At 37.1% G+C, this 17,781-nt stretch overlaps 3 protein-coding genes across 5 annotated transcripts; 1 reads left to right on the top strand and 2 right to left on the bottom strand.

Annotated features, from left to right (window-relative positions):
- Nucleotides 1-391: 391 nt before the first annotated feature.
- On the bottom strand, nt 392-2,402 carry LOC140035074 (amidophosphoribosyltransferase, chloroplastic-like). Its single transcript, XM_072074565.1, has one exon. It carries the CDS (start codon nt 2,301-2,303, stop codon nt 621-623), a length of 1,683 nt encoding a protein of 560 aa, XP_071930666.1. The 5' UTR covers nt 2,304-2,402; the 3' UTR covers nt 392-620.
- A 7,817-nt stretch (nt 2,403-10,219) lies between these two features.
- On the top strand, nt 10,220-12,564 carry LOC113731198 (uncharacterized). Its single transcript, XM_027256313.2, has 3 exons — nt 10,220-10,451; nt 10,574-10,639; nt 12,249-12,564. Exons 1-3 carry the CDS (start codon nt 10,404-10,406, stop codon nt 12,294-12,296), a joined length of 162 nt encoding a protein of 53 aa, XP_027112114.1. The 5' UTR covers nt 10,220-10,403; the 3' UTR covers nt 12,297-12,564.
- Nucleotides 12,565-13,447: 883 nt separating this feature from the next.
- Nucleotides 13,448-16,427, bottom strand: LOC113731197 (probable ribosome-binding factor A, chloroplastic). 3 transcript variants are annotated; one of them, XR_003458512.2, is made up of 4 exons: nt 15,899-16,427; nt 15,011-15,184; nt 13,794-14,117; nt 13,448-13,713 (listed from the first exon to the last, which is right to left on the bottom strand). XR_003458512.2 is itself a non-coding variant. In XM_027256312.2 (4 exons), the coding sequence occupies exons 1-3, from the start codon at nt 16,244-16,246 to the stop codon at nt 13,968-13,970; spliced, it is 672 nt and encodes a 223-aa protein (XP_027112113.1). In that variant the 5' UTR covers nt 16,247-16,427; the 3' UTR covers nt 13,448-13,713; nt 13,943-13,967. The 3 variants fall into 3 exon arrangements, 1 of the variants encoding a protein (XP_027112113.1); XR_003458511.2 differs by having other exon boundaries at nt 13,899-14,117; nt 15,899-16,426; XM_027256312.2 differs by having other exon boundaries at nt 13,943-14,117.
- Between the last annotated feature and the right edge of the window lie 1,354 nt (nt 16,428-17,781).

Below are 17,781 nucleotides of genomic sequence, written 5' to 3'. Positions count from 1 at the left end.
CATGCTGTCATAAAAAATCCGAGCCTATCATTTGAGAATGAACTGTAACATAAATCACTGGCTTACATTCTCTGAAGACAAAATTGTTAAAAAGAGTCATACAGATTCCGCAGCAGGGGTTACAAATTTTCTTGTTGCTCGAACTCTTTATCTTCATCATTATAGAATTTCATCATCAATCACAACCTTGCACTGGAGCAACTTCAACTTTATTTTAACATTACAATTTACAACATTATGGTAGAGCATTCTCAACAGCAGTGATGGAAAAAAAAATTCTCTTGTTTGTGATAATTGGGTGGAGAAACAGAAGTGGAGAGAAATGAGATGGTTCAAAGGTTTAAGAAAGTTTGTTCAAACGTGAGACGGGAGTTTGTTCGACGCACACAAATGATAAAACAGAAGCTTATCCACAAAATGTTAAAAGAACAAAAGAATAAAATCTAGTAAGTTCAAAATCATCCTAAGCTCCCGTATAAGATGGATTACAAAGGTAGGTGTCAAAACTCTCTCTACTTTTATTTTCTGTAATAATAGTCTCTCCTCTTCCCCCCTCTCTCTGCTAAACCCCCAAATTGGACCCGATCAAACTAGGTGGGTGATCGGGTATCCTTTTGCTTCTAATTTCTGGTTCCAGAAAGCCAACCTCCATCAATAGACTCCAAACTCCCACTCAATCCATCATCAAGAAAATCACCCACCCTTTTCACCTTTCCCCTTGGCAAAACTGGGTACTTACCAGAAAAGCAAGCATAACAAAAGTTTGGTGCGTCTTCCCGCAAATGCTCTTTCAAGCTATCAATTGGAAGAAAAGCAAGTGAATCTGATCCAATGAACTCCCTAATCTCCTCCACACTCATTCTATTAGATATCAATTCTTCAGCACTGGGAGTGTCCACACCATAATAACAAGAAGCTATAATTGGAGGGCTAGCAATCCTCATATGCACCTCCTTAGCCCCTGCCTCCTTTATCAGCCGAACAATCTTGGAAGAAGTTGTTCCCCTCACAATCGAATCGTCTACAACCACAACTCTCTTCCCTTCCAAAACCGCTTTCACTGGCGAAAGCTTAAGCTTGACTCCAAAGTCCCTAATCCTTTGCGAAGGCTCAATGAATGTCCGCCCAACATAATGCGACCTTATCAACCCCTGTTGAAACGGAACCCCTGCTTTTGCAGCGTAACCAAGTGCAGCCACAACTCCAGAGTCAGGCACAGCTATCACCACATCACAATCAACGGGGAATACAGTGGCCAAAATTTCCCCAAATGCCCGCCTAGACTCGTAAACGGACTTCCCAAAAACTACTGAATTGGGTAAAGCAAAATAAATGTGCTCAAAGATGCAAGACTTGGGCTCCGGATGAGACATCAGACAAAGGGGTCCAACCCCGTCTTTATCCACAACCAATACCTCACCGGGCATCACCTCTCTCTCGTAAGTAGCTTCTATCAAATCCAAAGCACAAGTCTCCGAGGCAAACACCACGGCACCGTTGCTCCTCCTGCCCATAACCAGCGGCCTAAAGCCGTAAGGGTCCCTAACCGCAACCAACTTATCCTCCGTCAAAAACACCATCGAATATGCTCCCTCCAGCTCCCTGCACGCCTCAACAATCCTCATAAAGAACGGCCTCTCCTTCGATATCGCAATAAGGTGAAGAACCACCTCCGTATCGGAGCTAGTGTTAAAAATGGAGCCATTTTCTTCGAGCCGAGCTCGAAGGGATTGATAATTCACCAAATTGCCATTGTGGGCAACCCCAACCGAGCCGAATCGGTACCCGGCAACGAACGGCTGGACGTTCTTCAGCATGGACGCGCCCGCGGTGGAGTATCTGACATGGCCTATGGCCATGTCACCGGGGAGTTGGGATAGCTTGGACTCGTTAAAGACATCAGAAACCAAACCAACTCCAGTAATCGATTTGAGGACGTTGTCATGGACGGAGACGATGCCGGCGCCTTCTTGGCCGCGGTGCTGGAGGGCGTGGAGGGCTAAATAGCACATGCGAGAAGCTTCGGGGTCGCCATAGATGCCCACCACGCCGCACTCCTCTCTGGGTTTGTCGTCATAATCGTCGGAGACATCGGAGATGACGTCGGAGATAGGATTCTTGGAAGCGGCCGAGACACCGGTCCAGTGGACTTTGCGAGTGTGGGTGACGGGGTGGCAGGGTTTTAGGAGGGTTTTTGAGAAGGAAGAGCAGAAGGGCTTGTCATGAGGAGGGGTTGTAAGCGGAGAGAGCTTCTGGGAGGCCGCGGCGGCGGCGGCTGCTGCGGTGGCGACGGAGGCGGCCATGGGATTGCGCAGGGAAGAGTAAGGGAGGTGAGGGAAATCAAATGAGAAAGTTGGACTATGTACGAATAGCCAGGATGTTACGGCTAGGTTTAGGTCCTTTATCCAACTACCACTTCTAGTAGTATTACTACTTGGTAAATGACCGTTTGAGGGCGGCTCCTTTGTGGAGGTTGATTATCCCACATTGGGGTTGGGGTTGGGGATGGGTTTAGGTTAGGTTATAAGTCCTTGGGACACCCTCAAGAGTTGCCGGCTTTTGAGGACTGTTTTGGGATTAAATTTATGATTTTGACAAAAAAACAACAACAATGTTGAGAGAAGACAGTCAGCTTATCACGGGGAGTGAGGGTCCGAATAGTTACGGGCGAAAAGATTCGCGCCGAAGGGCAGGCTCCTTTGTGGAGGTTGATTATCTCACATCGGGGTTGGGGTTGGGTTTGGGTTAGGTTATAAGTCCTTGTGACACCCTCAAGAGTTGTCGGCTTTTGAGAACTGTTCTGGGATTAGATTTATGATTTTGACAAAAAAAATGACCGTTTGAGGGCGGGCGAAGCAACGGGGGAATAGTTTTTACTACTTACTGGGCTTTTAACTACAACTAACTTAATTGGTGGGGTGGGTTCGGGAACCTGTCGGTGAGTCACTGCTCAGTGCTCATTGGCTTTGCAACTTGCAGAACTCTTCCTGATTGAACTGATTGCAACTATCTACTTTTTAGAGTAGTTAGCTATCACAAAAATTTGGGTTAATAGCATTTTATCCCCTTTAAGTATGTGTCATTTTTCAATTTACCCCATAATATTTATTTTTTCACAGTTTATCCCCTTCGTCAATCCAGCTAAGTAATTGCACCGTTAAAAACGTCGAGATGCCGAAATTACTATGGGAAGAGAGCCGTTTGTTTTAGCCGACTAAAATGTCCCTCAATGAGCTATAAAATAGGTTAATCACATTTAATCCCCTTAAAATATATTTCATTCCTCAGTTTACTTCCTAACTTTTAATTTTGCTCACTTAAACCCCTATAGGACAAAATTGTTCTTGCATTATTTTGACTTTTTATTTTCCTTATTTTTTTTTCTTTTATTTGTTTTTCTCTTTCTTTTTTATTTAATTCTTTCTTTTTTCCACAAAAATCTTCACCTTAATGATTGAGATTAAAAAAGAGAAATTGCAGAGATCTATCTTCTTCTTAAATGATTAAAAAAAATATTCAATTTTGAATTTTCCTCTTTCCTTTCTAATTTCTCATTTTATTATCAAGAAAGTATCATAAGATGAAATTATTTTCCTTTCTTTTATTTCTTTTTCTCTTTATTCTCTCTTTCATCCTTCCCAATAGAAAATTTCATTTCAACGAAAATTTTTGTTTTGAGTTTGTAATTACATATTTTTTTGTGAAAATTTAAAAAATATCAAAAACTAATTTTGATTTTTGTATGATGCCACGTGTCACAAATTTCAATTGATGATTATTAATCAGGTCATAATTTCATTTTAAGATATTTTCTTGAAAATAAAATGAGAAACTAGAAAGGAAAGAGAAAAATTCAAAATTAAAAGAATTGAAAGGCTAAAAAAATTGTATTTTAGGAAAGTGATTTGAATATTTTTTTAATTATTTAAGGAGAAGATGGATCTCTGCAATGCCTCTTTTTTAATTTCAATCATTAATGTGAAATTTTTCATAGGGAAGAGGATGAATTAAATAAAGAAAAAAGAAATAAAGAAATAGAAGAAAAGAAAACAAGGTAAATGAAAAGTCAAAATAATGCAAGGACAATTTTATTCTATAAGGGATTAAGTGAACAAAATTAAAGGTTAGGGGGTAAACTGAAAAATGGGATATACCTTAAGGGTATTAAATATGATTAACCCTAAAAAGGGGTGTTTGATGCTTTTTAGCCTATTTTTTCTCTTTCATGCTTCCATCCAATTACAGCCTATTTTTTCTCTTTCATTTCAACAGATCCAACAGCTTTTAAAATTTTTCTTTGTCAACCAAAAGTATCATAAAAATTCCACAAAGTGCTTCAAATAACATTGAAAGATCGCCTTAAAAAATGTATGGATATGGTAAAGAAGCACCATGGTGCACCTCTTGAACACTTGAAAATCCGAGAAGATAATTTTACTGTTGCTCAAATTACAATGGTTTGTTTGGATTGCTTCATATTTCCCCAATTTTATTTGCTTACATCATCTTTACAATTTTCAATACACCTTTTTATCTTCCCAATATCTTTATATCTCACATACATCACATCACAAAAAGTGCTACAGTAAAAATATCTCAAATAATCCCAAATAACTTACAATCCAAATGTAAGAATTTTTCATTAATAATCTGTTATTATTGTCTTTAATTTTGCTCTATACATGAATAAATTAAAAAGAGTTTTAGATAGCTAATTTTCTTTTTATTCAGAGCCCGCATGCATGTGGCACTTTTTATGGATAGAAGAGGAGAGAGAAAAAATGAAGGGAAAAATGGCTAATAGAGGAGAGAGAAAAGATAATCGACAATGACAAAAGGTTCCGTACCTTTTGTCTTCCGAATTTCCTTTTTTTTGTCCCATGTGTCATGACTCATATGGAGGGAAATTTCCCTTCTCCATTATTCGAGGGTAATTTTGGAAACTTTTCGATTTGAATAATAGATTGTAAATGGATCAGTTTGACAATAAATGAATTATTAGTTGTAGAATTTTATTCTCCACAGACTTAAACCTAACTAAACTAAAAAAGGGTTTGGAAATTTTTTTGCCCTTTCGTCAAAGTAAATTAAGCTAAAGTTAAGTAAGAAAATTCGAGTTTGACCTGAATTTTCTCGCTTTTATTTATCATAAAGGAATATTTTCATTCCTTCTTTACTCTTGATAGTTACAAAATTTTCTTTTCTAGTATTTTATGTGTCACAACAATTAGGAATAGGGAATCTATATAAAAGAAAAGTCTAACAATTGGAATAGTGTTATTCATTTCCCGTTAGATATAAATCAAGAGAAAATTTCTGAAAAGTTTGCGTAGACATCTATTTAGATAGTGATCAGTGATCACCCTCCTTCTTTTTTAGCATGGAACAGGAGTAGATATAGATTAAAATCTATCGTATCTGATCCAAAAAAAAAAAATTGAAATAATAGTAGTGTATCAACTTTTCTAATACGGTGCTGATAAAGCTTTGAACGGACGCGGGACACGGACGGTTGCACCTGCAACCGTCCCTGCCAATTGTAGCCATTATCAACTGGCCGTAACTCTCTTTGTACATCGTGTAATTTTTTTTTCACAGGATATATTTTCACAACAGATAGTGATGGGTCCCACACACGACGCGGAAATTGAGTTACATCTTGTTATCTCAACCGCACAAATTTTTGAGAGAAAATCTGGACCGTTAACCCCTGCCCCATTTCCGCTTTGAACGATTCTGCTCTTCAAGAAAGATGCAAATTGCAAAGTCCTCTTGAATGTGAGGGTCGCAGGACAAGCATGGTGTATAAAGCTTTGAACGATTCTACTCTTCTGAAAGAAAGCTGCAAAGTACTATAGCCTTGTGAGACCCGTAAGACAAGCATGGGTGTCAGACGGTGAGGTAATACTACAACGTGGTAGGGTTGTAGCTTTCAATTTTCATAGGGCTTATGATTTTTTTTATAAAAGTAAAAATTTACGTAAGTAAATTTAATTTTACGAAGAAGTTGGTAACTTTTGAAGTCGCGTGAGGAACTTTTCACAGGGCTTATGATTGACTAGGTTTCCTTTCGGCTACACTGGTCAAACACTGCAGCAAATTACTAATAGGCAATTAGGGAATCCAGACCACCGGAGAGAGTTGGGGAACTTGGCACCCACCCCACGCATAAAATGATATTCACTCTGGAGTCTCTACAGGTTTCCGGAGAAAAGTATGCTCAGCATAGCCAATATTCAATACTTGCATCATCATTTCTGCTGTATTACTTAATTGATTTCTAATAATTAATCGACCTCTTCAATGAACCGCACTGCTCAAGTTTGGCGTTGGTCAGCCAATCAAATTGAATTGAACTTTCAAATTGTCAATCCATTCCGTTTTTTTGGACTCGAACTTGATTCAGTCATTTTAATATTTGATGGGCTTAAGCTTGAAAATGTACTTAATTATTTAGTTTTCATACTGGATTATCACAAATATATATCTATATAATAAAATAATAAATGTATAACTCTACATAGATTATTATTATTATTATTATTATATATTTTAAATAAAAGTATTATAAATTATTCTAGCCTTAACTAGCCGGATATATACAAGTTCGAACTCGAGAGCTTTTAACAAATCAAATCGAGCTTGAATTATTTATTCGTTAAGATATCCGTTCATTTACAGCCTTCTCAAGATGCCAATGTTGCCCATTAGAGTTCTTGATTTTTCAAGCTGAAATAACATCAGGTGCATGGGCCAAAAATTGGAGCGCCTTTTCAATAATTGTTGTTTGACTAATCTTTTTTTGTCCACACTCGATATTTATCTATTCTAAATCTATTCATACTTCTATTCTATCTTATTCAAGGAAAGGATTCACCAAGATCTATGAAGAGATCAACGAAAACTGAACTACTATCATATCAGACGAATATATTATACACCCATATAAATTTAAAAAATAACACCGATAACAATTAGTGAGAGACAGGTTTAAACCTTTGTTTCCCACCAACCAAGCCTTAAAAAGGCTTGACGGTGGCCTACTAATTTATGTCTCTCAGTGAAATGTGGAAAAAGCAGAGCATGAAGTTGTAGAAAATTGTAATTGGACGCCAAAGCGGGACGGGAGTCACGACGCAAGACGACTGGATGAGCAGTACATTCACTGGTCAAGGGGCCCAGGAGTCTAGTCAACCACCGCGCCTGTCTGGAAACACTGACGAAGACAGCCAGGAGGAGCATAGAATTGATATAAGAGTAGAAGGCAGGCTACAAAAAATCTCTTCTGAGCCAATGGAAAAGGGTAACAAACATATTGGATGAAGCGAAGGACAGCTCTCACGTTCGCATCTCTGGCTCTAGAGGTCGCAGATCAACCCACTTAACTAGATTTATCCATACTCGTCCATGAATAGATGGGTATGGGTATCTTAAATTTTTATATATGGGTATAAATGGGTTACCCAATAATACCCATTTATTAAATGGGTATTATTGGGTAACCCATCAAACCCAATTAACCCATTTAAAATTCTCTTCCCCCCAAGTCTCTTCTTTTTCTCTACCTTTTTTTTTTTCAAATTTTTCATTTTGTCATGATGTTAACATTATTATTATTATTATTATTATTTGTTGGTTTTATCTTATTATTTTATTTTTTCTTAGTTTGTTAACTTGCTCATTTTTTAGCATTACCAATTTATAATAAATTTTAGCCTATTTTCTTATCTTTATAAAATGAAATTTTAAATTTATATATGAAAAAAATGTTAGGGGTTCAAAATTTTTGGATTAAGTTTTTATATTAATTTTTATAGTACTTAATTCAAATTTTTATATTCGTATTATTCAATTATTAAATAATAGGTAATTTTGTGACATAGAGTATAAATGAAAAAAATTAGTATTTAAGTTTATTGAACATTATAAGTAAATATTTAAAACTAATGATGGGTACAAAGAGTGGTATAAATTAATAACTTAGTTTGCAAAAATGAATTTAAATGAGTTTGCAAAAAGTTAAAATAAATGAGTTATAAATGGGTAATTGGGTTACCCAATTCATTTTTTGACTTACCCATTTATACCCATCTAATTAAATGGGTATAAATGAGTTGACTCACTTATACCCATTACCCATTTTACCCAACCCAAACCCGCCCAAGTCACCCATTTTGACACCTCTATTTGGCTCCCACCTCCAAGATACCTGGACCATCATTCCTCGATCTCAAGGTATGCAAGATATTTCGTACGTCAAAAGGGAAAAATTGCAAAAAAAAAAAAAAATTAGTCTGTATTAATTCTCATGTTTGTATGAGAGAACATGGTCCAGTATATAAAGAAGTTAAAAGAGAAAAAGCTATTACATATGGTAACCTTAAGCTTTCTTTAGCAAGACCTGTATCACAAGAAGAGCAGTTGAATTACGCCTACAAAAGGCATATTGTTAAAATCTGAAAAAAGTGTCGCATCAAGATGCAACCTTAGAACACATCTAGCAGGATAATTTGAAAGGGGAAAAAAACCAGGTCAGTGCTTCGAACTTTCTGAAATACAGCTGCAGCTAAATCATCCATTTCAAATAAAAGGCGAAAAAACTCCAGGTGCAGTATCCGTCAACGATGAGCGGCATTTCTGTAACCAATCATTTCATTGGGTTCTGCGTGTTGCAGTTTGGAGCAATATTACCCCTTACCAGATAACAGTTTGGAGCTGATTTCCTGCTTGGTTGTTTATGTGTGTCAGTACCTGCTCGTTCAGTTGGGTTTTTTTAAGTTTGTCCATCTTAAGCTCCATTACCATTACTCTGGTGCTCATTGTTGTATCTTTTAAACCACAGATGAAGAGATCAACAAAACAGATGGTGCTCAATAAGCACAACGGTATCAGGACATGTATTGGACTTAACTGTAGCAAATATTAAAAGATCAAGATGTTTTCAGTATTACATGTTGACAGCCCTCAAAAGAAGGTAGAACAAATGATTCAAGCCATTTTAGGTTGCTTCTCCATTTGAGAATGATATGTTTCAGGATTGAGAATGCCCAGTATTTTTTCATTTTCTTTGATAATAATGTTTCCCCAGTCACACAGAGCAAGCTATCAGTTGTTTGGTGAAGCTACAGCCCCAAGCCCAGTATATTACATGATAGGGACAAAAATGAGGAACCAGCTACTAGTAAGATCAATCTGGAAAGGTTTCTAGGATACTGAGTGGCTGCCGCGTTAAAATGTCAAGTACAATATCACAGCATTGAACGCAGAAATATCCCTCGAGAAGGAGAGCTTGATCATGAGAAGAAAAGACGGCAACAAACTATCTGAAAGCCGAAACACAGATGTTAGTGTAGTGTTAATTGCATTGTCAAGTCTCAACACGCCCAGCTCATAATACACGAAGTGGTTGAGAAAAAAAAAGAAGCATCAGAATCCAGGCTTCCCTGATGATGCAAGCTTTAGAAATATTCTGATTTGCAATTTCATGCCCAGCTTTTCTTACAGCAAAGAAGGTCAAATACTACAGCAGCTTCTAATATCATTCATTCTAAAGGAATGACTTGAGTTAAGGGCCTTAAGCCCTAAGCCTTGCTTATTTAAAACAAAAGGTAATTAAATTCCCTTTGAATTTCAACAATCCAATCTCGGGTTTAAGCAGCTAATCTCTTCCATTTGCCCTCGTATCTATATAGTATATAAAACCAGAGGAATACGAGTTAGGGTAAATAATTTTAGTCGTCTTTTGAACTTCCAACTTCACCGTTATAAAAAATGAATAACTTTTACCCCCTCATTATCCAATCACAGCTTACCTTTATTTATAGCTACATATAATCAGCCCAGTCTAAGTATTAAATAACTATAACATTATAAACCAAAGTTCTTTAATAAAAAAAAATATTTTAACTTGATTTTTTTATATCAATTTGATTTATGTAAACAACAAAAAGTTTTTGTATAAAACCCAGTATATTTTTCTAATGGTAGGCCCTAATAAACAATAGTAGTACTTGTGGGGTCATAATGGTATGATAAATTGGGCCGGGGCTGGCGCCTGGTTATCAATTTAAAATTCTTAAGAGACGATTTACCATATTTTTGAAACCTTGTGGGCTATGAAACTACTAAAACAGCAATTACGGAAAGTTTAGCGTCTAAACGCTGTCGTTTGGACATGAGAGCGTAGGAGCATATACAATAACCATATAACAGTGGACCCGATCGCACTAGGTCACAGCCGGCACACTCGTAGAACCGCAAAACCCCATCTCCCCAACATTTCTAATTTTCAAACTGGTGTCCGACGAAAATTAGGGCTTTGAGTCTCAGAGAGACCTTAGATTTGGGGCGGTATTCGCAGCATCTGCACTTCTTCTTTCTTTGATTTCAGCGATCAGAAGCAAATGTCGCCTCCTCCTGGACTCTACTCCGGCACCAGCACTCTCGCCTTGGTAAACCTCCCCCCGCCGGATTTTCCCCTCTGCCTAGCTCCGCCGCCAGCTTTAATTTCCCACAATTTCATTGATGTGTGATTTAATTTGGATTTTTTTCGTTTGCGTTTAACTGGTGGCAGGTGGCTCGTGCTTCAGTCTTAACGTTTGGAGTCGTCTATGGAAACCTGAAGCTCAAGTATCTTAAGGTATTATTCTCTATTATTTTTCTATTTTTCTCTAATTTTTTGAAGTTTTCCTTTTGTTTACTTTTGTCTGATTTTGAGTTCTTTTTGTGTAATTATTTTGTGTCAGTTGGTGATTTGGGTTTACATAGTCAGAAATGAACATGTATGGTGTATGTAGATTTGTTATTTTTTGGGGAGTTTTACAGTCCCTTTAGGGTAATGTATGGATGAGATTAAATTCACTGTTGGATATAAAACAAGAGTTATCAACCCGTACATGATTTCAAAAGTTTAAATCACTTATTGATGTGGCAAGATGCAAGTGTATTAAAATCATGGGTATCGTACACAAAAAGGACCGTAGCATTTTGTTGTTTTTTAAACTGTGTTAGAGGGTGGTTTTAGAGGCTAAAGTAAAAAAGGCCCAGTAGTTGATGGATTTAACTTCTTTAAATTTATAAATGAAGATAAGATCAATAATAAATCCCCCCCTTCCAAAAAAAAGGGAAAAAGAGATCGATAATTTAATTGTTACGCTCACTATGATTACAATGGAAAATGAAAATTAAAGAATATGTGATAGTTTACAATTTCTGAGAAAGTGTGCAAATGTAGAACTAAACCGCAAAGATGTAGGATAGAACTTTTTGACTATCCTTTACTTTTAAAGATTGTGTACCTTTTGCCCTTCTCTAGTTTCCTTTAATTGCAAAGATGGGGCGAGAGTGGTACTATGTGTCAAAATAAGTTTATACCAAGTGGTGAGAATGTTAGTTGATGCTTGCTTCTTAGGTGCTTGTTGAGGTTTTAACCTAAAGTGGTGACAAGTATTGGGTAGGTGGTTTTTAATTACCTTTTGTTATTCCTGAAATGAGCTTATTCAGTTAATCATCTAGGTCTTGGATATCCTTTACTCTTGGGCTGGCATTGCTCGGTTGTAGTCTTAATATCTGTAGATGACAGGATTGTGCTAGGTGTCTTCTGTACTTGAGAAAATTTCGGTAGGTTTATTGATCACTTTATCAAGAGGTAGATTCTATCTACTTAGCATTTGTATATAGCTTGGTTAAATTGTAATTTTTATCTCTGATGTACTATAGCTCAAATGAATCTGGCCTTCAAGTAATGTGGCGTTGCAGAATTCTTTCAAGAGTTGGGGTTGGTTTGTGGGGGAACATAAAGTTCCTCTTGTACAATTTATATTCCCAGGGCATTTCTGTTTTTGGTGATGGTTTTGGATTGATTTATGTTCATGGTTTTTGCTGCTGCTTGCTTCTTTTCCACCCTGAAAGCAGGAACAAATTTGCAGGCACGCTTTAAGGTTATTCCCTAGACAAAATATTTACCCTTAATCTGTAAATTTAGGTTACAAAAAACTTGTTTATATGGTATTTTAGTTGTTTGCCGTCTTATCTTGTGTTCTATTTACTTTGCTGATTGTATCTTCAAGATACTTCTGAGTATTATTAAAGTAATTTTGCTCATTTGTTCCTGTTCAAACTGTTAATCTTTTTTTTCTTGCGAGTACATATTCTGCCAGTAGTTTCAATATTCAAGATATCGATGTCGCAGGATACAGTACTGCCTTTTTCTGATTTATGCTGATTTACTGCGTTGTTTTGTATCCCAGGTGAAGGCCAACTCTCTGAAGAAGGCTGAAGCCAAGGCACATCACTGATTTGGAAGATTGCTGGTTTTGCCTGCGGACAGCAATAATATAGTGATGAAAGTTCACTTCGGCCTGGTTAATAGGACCATCATTTTCTACTTACTCTTCAATTGTTTTTTTCCCCCCCTTAAGAGTTGTCGTTTGATCATGGCTTTAACCATCATGACAGTGGTTAAATCTTCTCCATGACAACAGATGGGATGCTTAAGAGTTTACGAAAAATAATTGGTTATTACTTTTAATGGGCAAGGTGATGCTGCATAATTCGATTTGATCATCTCTCCATCACTGGTATAATGCCCTAAATTCTGACACACTCATGTTCAATACTAGAATTTGGGCATGTATCTGCAGGTTGGCCACTTGGCCTCTCGAACCTGTCTGCCAATTAGCATTGAAGTGAAAATTTTTATTTCCGTCGCGTCACATGCAGCATTTGGAGCCTGTCCGCAGAATCATACGATGTTCATCATTGTGGTGGCTGGGAGTAGGCTTTCTTAGTGTCTTTAGTGGTGAAACAAGGCCAATGGGATCTCCACCGAAGTGGCACAGGGTCTAACAGTATAGTTTCCTTCCCATCCGCCTTGAGGAGTGATGTTGAAATCAAAAGCATGTCACGGATGTTGGTAGCTGTGGGGTTAAAGGCGGATGGTCAATGCCACTGCTCTCGACGGAGTATATTCAAGTGGGGCTTTTTAATTAAAAAGAAAAAAAAAATCCCAAAAGGTTATATTTTTCAAACATCTTCTCAAATGGTTAACAGGGCATTTGGTGATTGCGATGTTTCATGACAAGATTAGCCAATACTTTCTTTGATTTACTCAGGCATTTATTTATGAAATGCAATCAATAAATGCATTGTTCGTAAATTTTATTTGTTAAGTACGTTTTTTTTTTCAAAAAAAAAAAATTCACTATTTGGGCGGTCTTTCAAAAAATTATCGTAATTTGGGGAACTTCCTTGCCCTCGACGGCAGTGGCTCTCAGAAATAGTTTTGCCACCGTGTAGTGTGCCAATCTTTTCTTTTCCACGGTTTAGCAATCGCTGTAACATCTCTTCCAGTTTCCCTGGGTATTCAAGCGATATTCATCCGTAGTCTGAAGCGACTGTAACTTCCGAAGATCAGTGGCCTTTCTTCTGTAACAATATAGATGCTCCCTTGCGTTAATCCATGGTTTATACATTTTTTATAGATCTAGTCTTAGGTTTATACACAGAACTCCTACCTCAGAACGGGACATTAAGAGCATGACGACTCAGTGATAACATATTAATCTAAAATGAGACGGTTTATTCTATTGCTGCACCAAAGATGAGCAAGGAAAGAAGGTTTTACGGCCAGGTCCTTTCATCCAGATGCATATTGTCCACAAGTAACATTCTTCACCTTTCTGTTATATAACTTCAGGAAGTCAGCGCACTAATCTGTAGGAATAAAGCGAAGTTAGAGCATGTCTTGACAAAAGCTGAATACTTCATTATTAAGTATTTACAGATTGCTCAACTTGTTGCATGCAAACTATGAAAACACCAGTCCTGCAAACCATGAAATGTTGCTAAATTTTGAGTTGTTGAAAATGATTAATTCACCGAGTCAATGGAATAATAACCATTTAAGAAGCCAAGCATGCTCAACTCTGAAATCGCTACTCACAAGTCACACCCCCCATTCCAAGGAACTACTTGACATAAATAATTCCTTCGTCATCATCACCCTCCCACTCCTCATCTTCTTCAGTTTGATTAGATGACTCGTACTGATCATCCCCTTGACCATTTGCCTCCTTTTCCTCATTCTCTTTCTTTATTCTGTCCAATATAGCAATAACCTGAAAAAGGATCTATGGTTAAGCAAGCACTAAAGCGCATACAGAATGAAAACCACCAAATCATGAAGCTTTTAAGCTTAGGCATAGGATACATTGGTACAAAACTAAAATGCAGTTCATCACATATATCTGTATAAATATATGTGTGTGTATGTTTACACACCCACACAACCACACACCCACATGTACATATTCTACAAACTCACGAAATTCAAAGCCTTTTAAGGACTGCATCATGATCAACTGCAAGTTTTTCAGTCAACATCACATGCCACATTTGTCTTGAAAATTGAGGTATGATAAATCCAAAAATGCATTTCAAGTAATTACATGCTCTTTTTCTAAATTAGAGATTGTATTAGCGAAGTAGTTGAATTTTTGAATATGCTCAGGAAATTACGAGTGAAAATGAACTTGATAGCATGCTCAGACAGGTTGTTGCAATCACAAGGTCTACTGGCCACTGCATATTTAAAATGTCTACTTGTCTCTTGCTCATACAGTAAACAGCTAAGAAACTAATCACAGAGTTATCTGATAAACCCCTACAGGTTTTTTTCTTGACAACTGAAAGTAGCTCTCTCTATTTCTTCTTGTTTTTCTCATTTTCATCAAAATCGAAGCATCACATAAACTAAAAGTAAATGATAGCCAATTAAACCAGACAAGGGAATTAGGATTTGGAAGCTACCAACATTGTGTAAGTAGAGATCTTGATAGGGAATTAATAAAGGTAAACAGAAGTGCTCAAAGCGAAAGCTGCTGAGTTTTTGCAGCAGTGTAAATATTTTGTGTTTATCTCTTGGATAAGCATCAGAAAAAGCAGATGATAACCTAAAAAGCAGGATCAAATGTGATTTCGTTGCATCAGACGAAGAATAGTAACTTCTTACCCTGCTCCCTTGTTCTAGAGACTCATCCTCAATAAAGCGAATCTCAGGAGTCAGCCTTAATTTCATGCGCCTCCCTAGCTCGCTCCGAACATATTTTGCTTTGGACTTCAGCCCTGTAAGTGCTACTTCCTTTCCTCTTTCATCACCAAATACAGATACATAAACTTTTACAACCTACAAAAAGTGCAGGAAGCCTTAAAAGACAAGCCCACAAGTTCTTGAAGCAACAATGACAAGGCCGCCCTTTCAACTAGCATGTTATCAAGGATCACCTGCACTGGTCATCTGACTGCATATTGTGCTACAGATCACAAGAAATCATCATTCATAATCATCCGACATGACTATCAACTATTTGTCCACTTGGGCACATACACAAATCAAATAATGAGCCTGTTGACGCTGCCATTCTTTACTGCTAGAATACTTAGATACAAGTTCACCTGAACGCATCAGATGTCACTGCTAGAATACTTAGATACTGCTCATTCATCACAAGCCTGGTATTCTAAATTTCAATCCTGGTTAAGGGTTAGCTTCAACAGTTCTGAAAAACTTAAGGTTCTCAATTCATTCAACACTAAGTATTATCATACCATGCACATGAGTTGCTAATACACCGTTTATAGGGACCATATATTAAGCGCGAGTACCTTGTTCAATTCTCTTGTGGCGCCTTTGACTACTACGTCAGAGAAAATACTCCAAAATGACTCCGTGTTTCACAATGTACCCTATAGCTATTAGGTAGCAAGACAAGCAGTCCGGTTACACCGACGAAACTTGAACCAGTGGCCACAGGTATTGTACATTTAATCAGCAAGTTAGCTAAGTACACTATTATCTAGGATGCAATAATTCATCCCAAAAGAACAAAGAACAAGGTACCTGCAAGTCGGCGGAGACTTCGACGTCGCTGACAGTAGTGAGAGACGATAGATAACGATCGGCGCCGAGAGCAGCTTCCGGTAGGACGGCACACTGCAAAACCTTGTCAGTGATTAGCATGTCTGAAATCTCTCTTCTTATCTGGTTTGCCACCATTTTCAATCTCCTCGGGTTTGCCATACACTTTATCCTACGTCTCCGACAGCCCACAGGTGTTATCTGCTGCAGCCGTGGTAGTTTGGTGGTGGACATCGGCGGCAAAATCGACGGAGTAAATCTTCCGCTTGAAGCGGTTGTTATTGAACATGTGGTGATTGTTGGAGGTTTCTGAATCAGCAGATGCTGCATTACAGATTTTTTCTTTTCTTTCAATTAAAGTATTAAATTTGCGACTGGAGAATTATTACAAACAGAAAATGAGGAGTGTGGAGTCGCGAAGAACGGAGGGAACAGATCAGAACATCCGTCTCTTCGGAGAGGGTATTTTCGTAAATTGGTGAACTTTCTAGATGGGAAAATCTGAGGATGTGGGCTCCGCTTGTTGATTGGGCCAGATTGCAAGTGTTCTCCCCCCGAAAATGAAATTAGGAGAGTAAATAAAACCAACTACTGCAACTCGGACTCAAAGATAATTCAATCAAGGGTTGGTCGCGAATTGATCCAATTGGAGTCGAGTACTAGAATTCAAATTACTTGACAAGGTAATCGAGTTGACTTCGAGTAAAAAAATCAAAATTTGAGTACTCGTCAAACTTTTATCAATTAGTGTATTTATTATATAATTTTTAATTATTTATTACAAACTTACGAAATTTACTAAAAATTTGAGTTTGAAAACTCCATTGAACTCAATTTGATCGTGTTCAAGTAAAGATAAAATAAGGTTAAACTTGAATTCCAACTCAACTTGAAGGACTTGATGAGTTCAAATTCAAGTACTTTTATTTGAGCACAGTTTGAGTGGTGAGCAGAGTTTGAGTGGTGTGCTACTTAGATTCGATTTGACTCAATAACAACCCTGCTCCAAACTAGCTGTATTTGGGCCTTTTGAAATGGCAACTTTCCTTGGTGAAATTTGCTTGTTTAATTGTGTATTTGGACTTGGATTGCAGCATTTAGAAACAAAACAAGTGATAAAAGGCACACTACACATCTGTATAGATTTTTTAAAGGAGTCACTTATTGTGACAATTGGTGAGAAGCAAGATTTGAAATCTTGACCTCCTATCCTACCAAACCTTAAATGAGCGATCAATCTGATTCTCAAAATTTGAGTTTGGTACCTTGTGCTTGAATTGGTCTTGACGTTAACAATCGAAAGTTATGGCAAAGGAGAAATTGTTTTAAGTTGTCAATATAATTTCTGAAGAGGCGGACTAGAAATGACCTTTTTTTTCAAGAATAATCATTTTAAAGATAGATAAAAAGAACATGATGAAAGAAAATGGCATCTTCTCGTCAAGTGTAATTCAAAATAATAAGTTTTCATCACATTTTTATATTACCAATCATCCTTTTATTTTACATATATCATATCAAAAATACTACAGTGTTATTCTAAAATAAATCTAAATAATTTTTTATCCAAACAGTTGTTTTCTCATAAATCAATTTTATTTTTGCTTTTTCTCTATTGACTATATGTATAACTTGTTCGTCAGTCCAACGAAACGTTGAAATTTTTATAGAAATTTGTAACATTTCTATTTTTCCACGTAAGAAGTTGGTGCAACATATTATAACGGCAATCATGTTTATGGCTGTTAACGGGTCAGGTTTGGACTTGAATCCGGTAATTTTTTTTCAGGTATGGGTTGAGAAATAATTCCGGTATCCAGACCTATACCTGTTTACTCTAACAAAAAAGTGGATTGGATAGGAAA

This window comes from Coffea arabica, chromosome 2c (genome assembly GCF_036785885.1).
Source record: "Coffea arabica cultivar ET-39 chromosome 2c, Coffea Arabica ET-39 HiFi, whole genome shotgun sequence".
Classification (NCBI taxonomy): domain Eukaryota; kingdom Viridiplantae; phylum Streptophyta; class Magnoliopsida; order Gentianales; family Rubiaceae; genus Coffea; species Coffea arabica.
The sequence above is the reverse complement of the archived record's forward strand: the minus strand, read 5'-3'. Positions and strand labels throughout refer to the sequence as shown.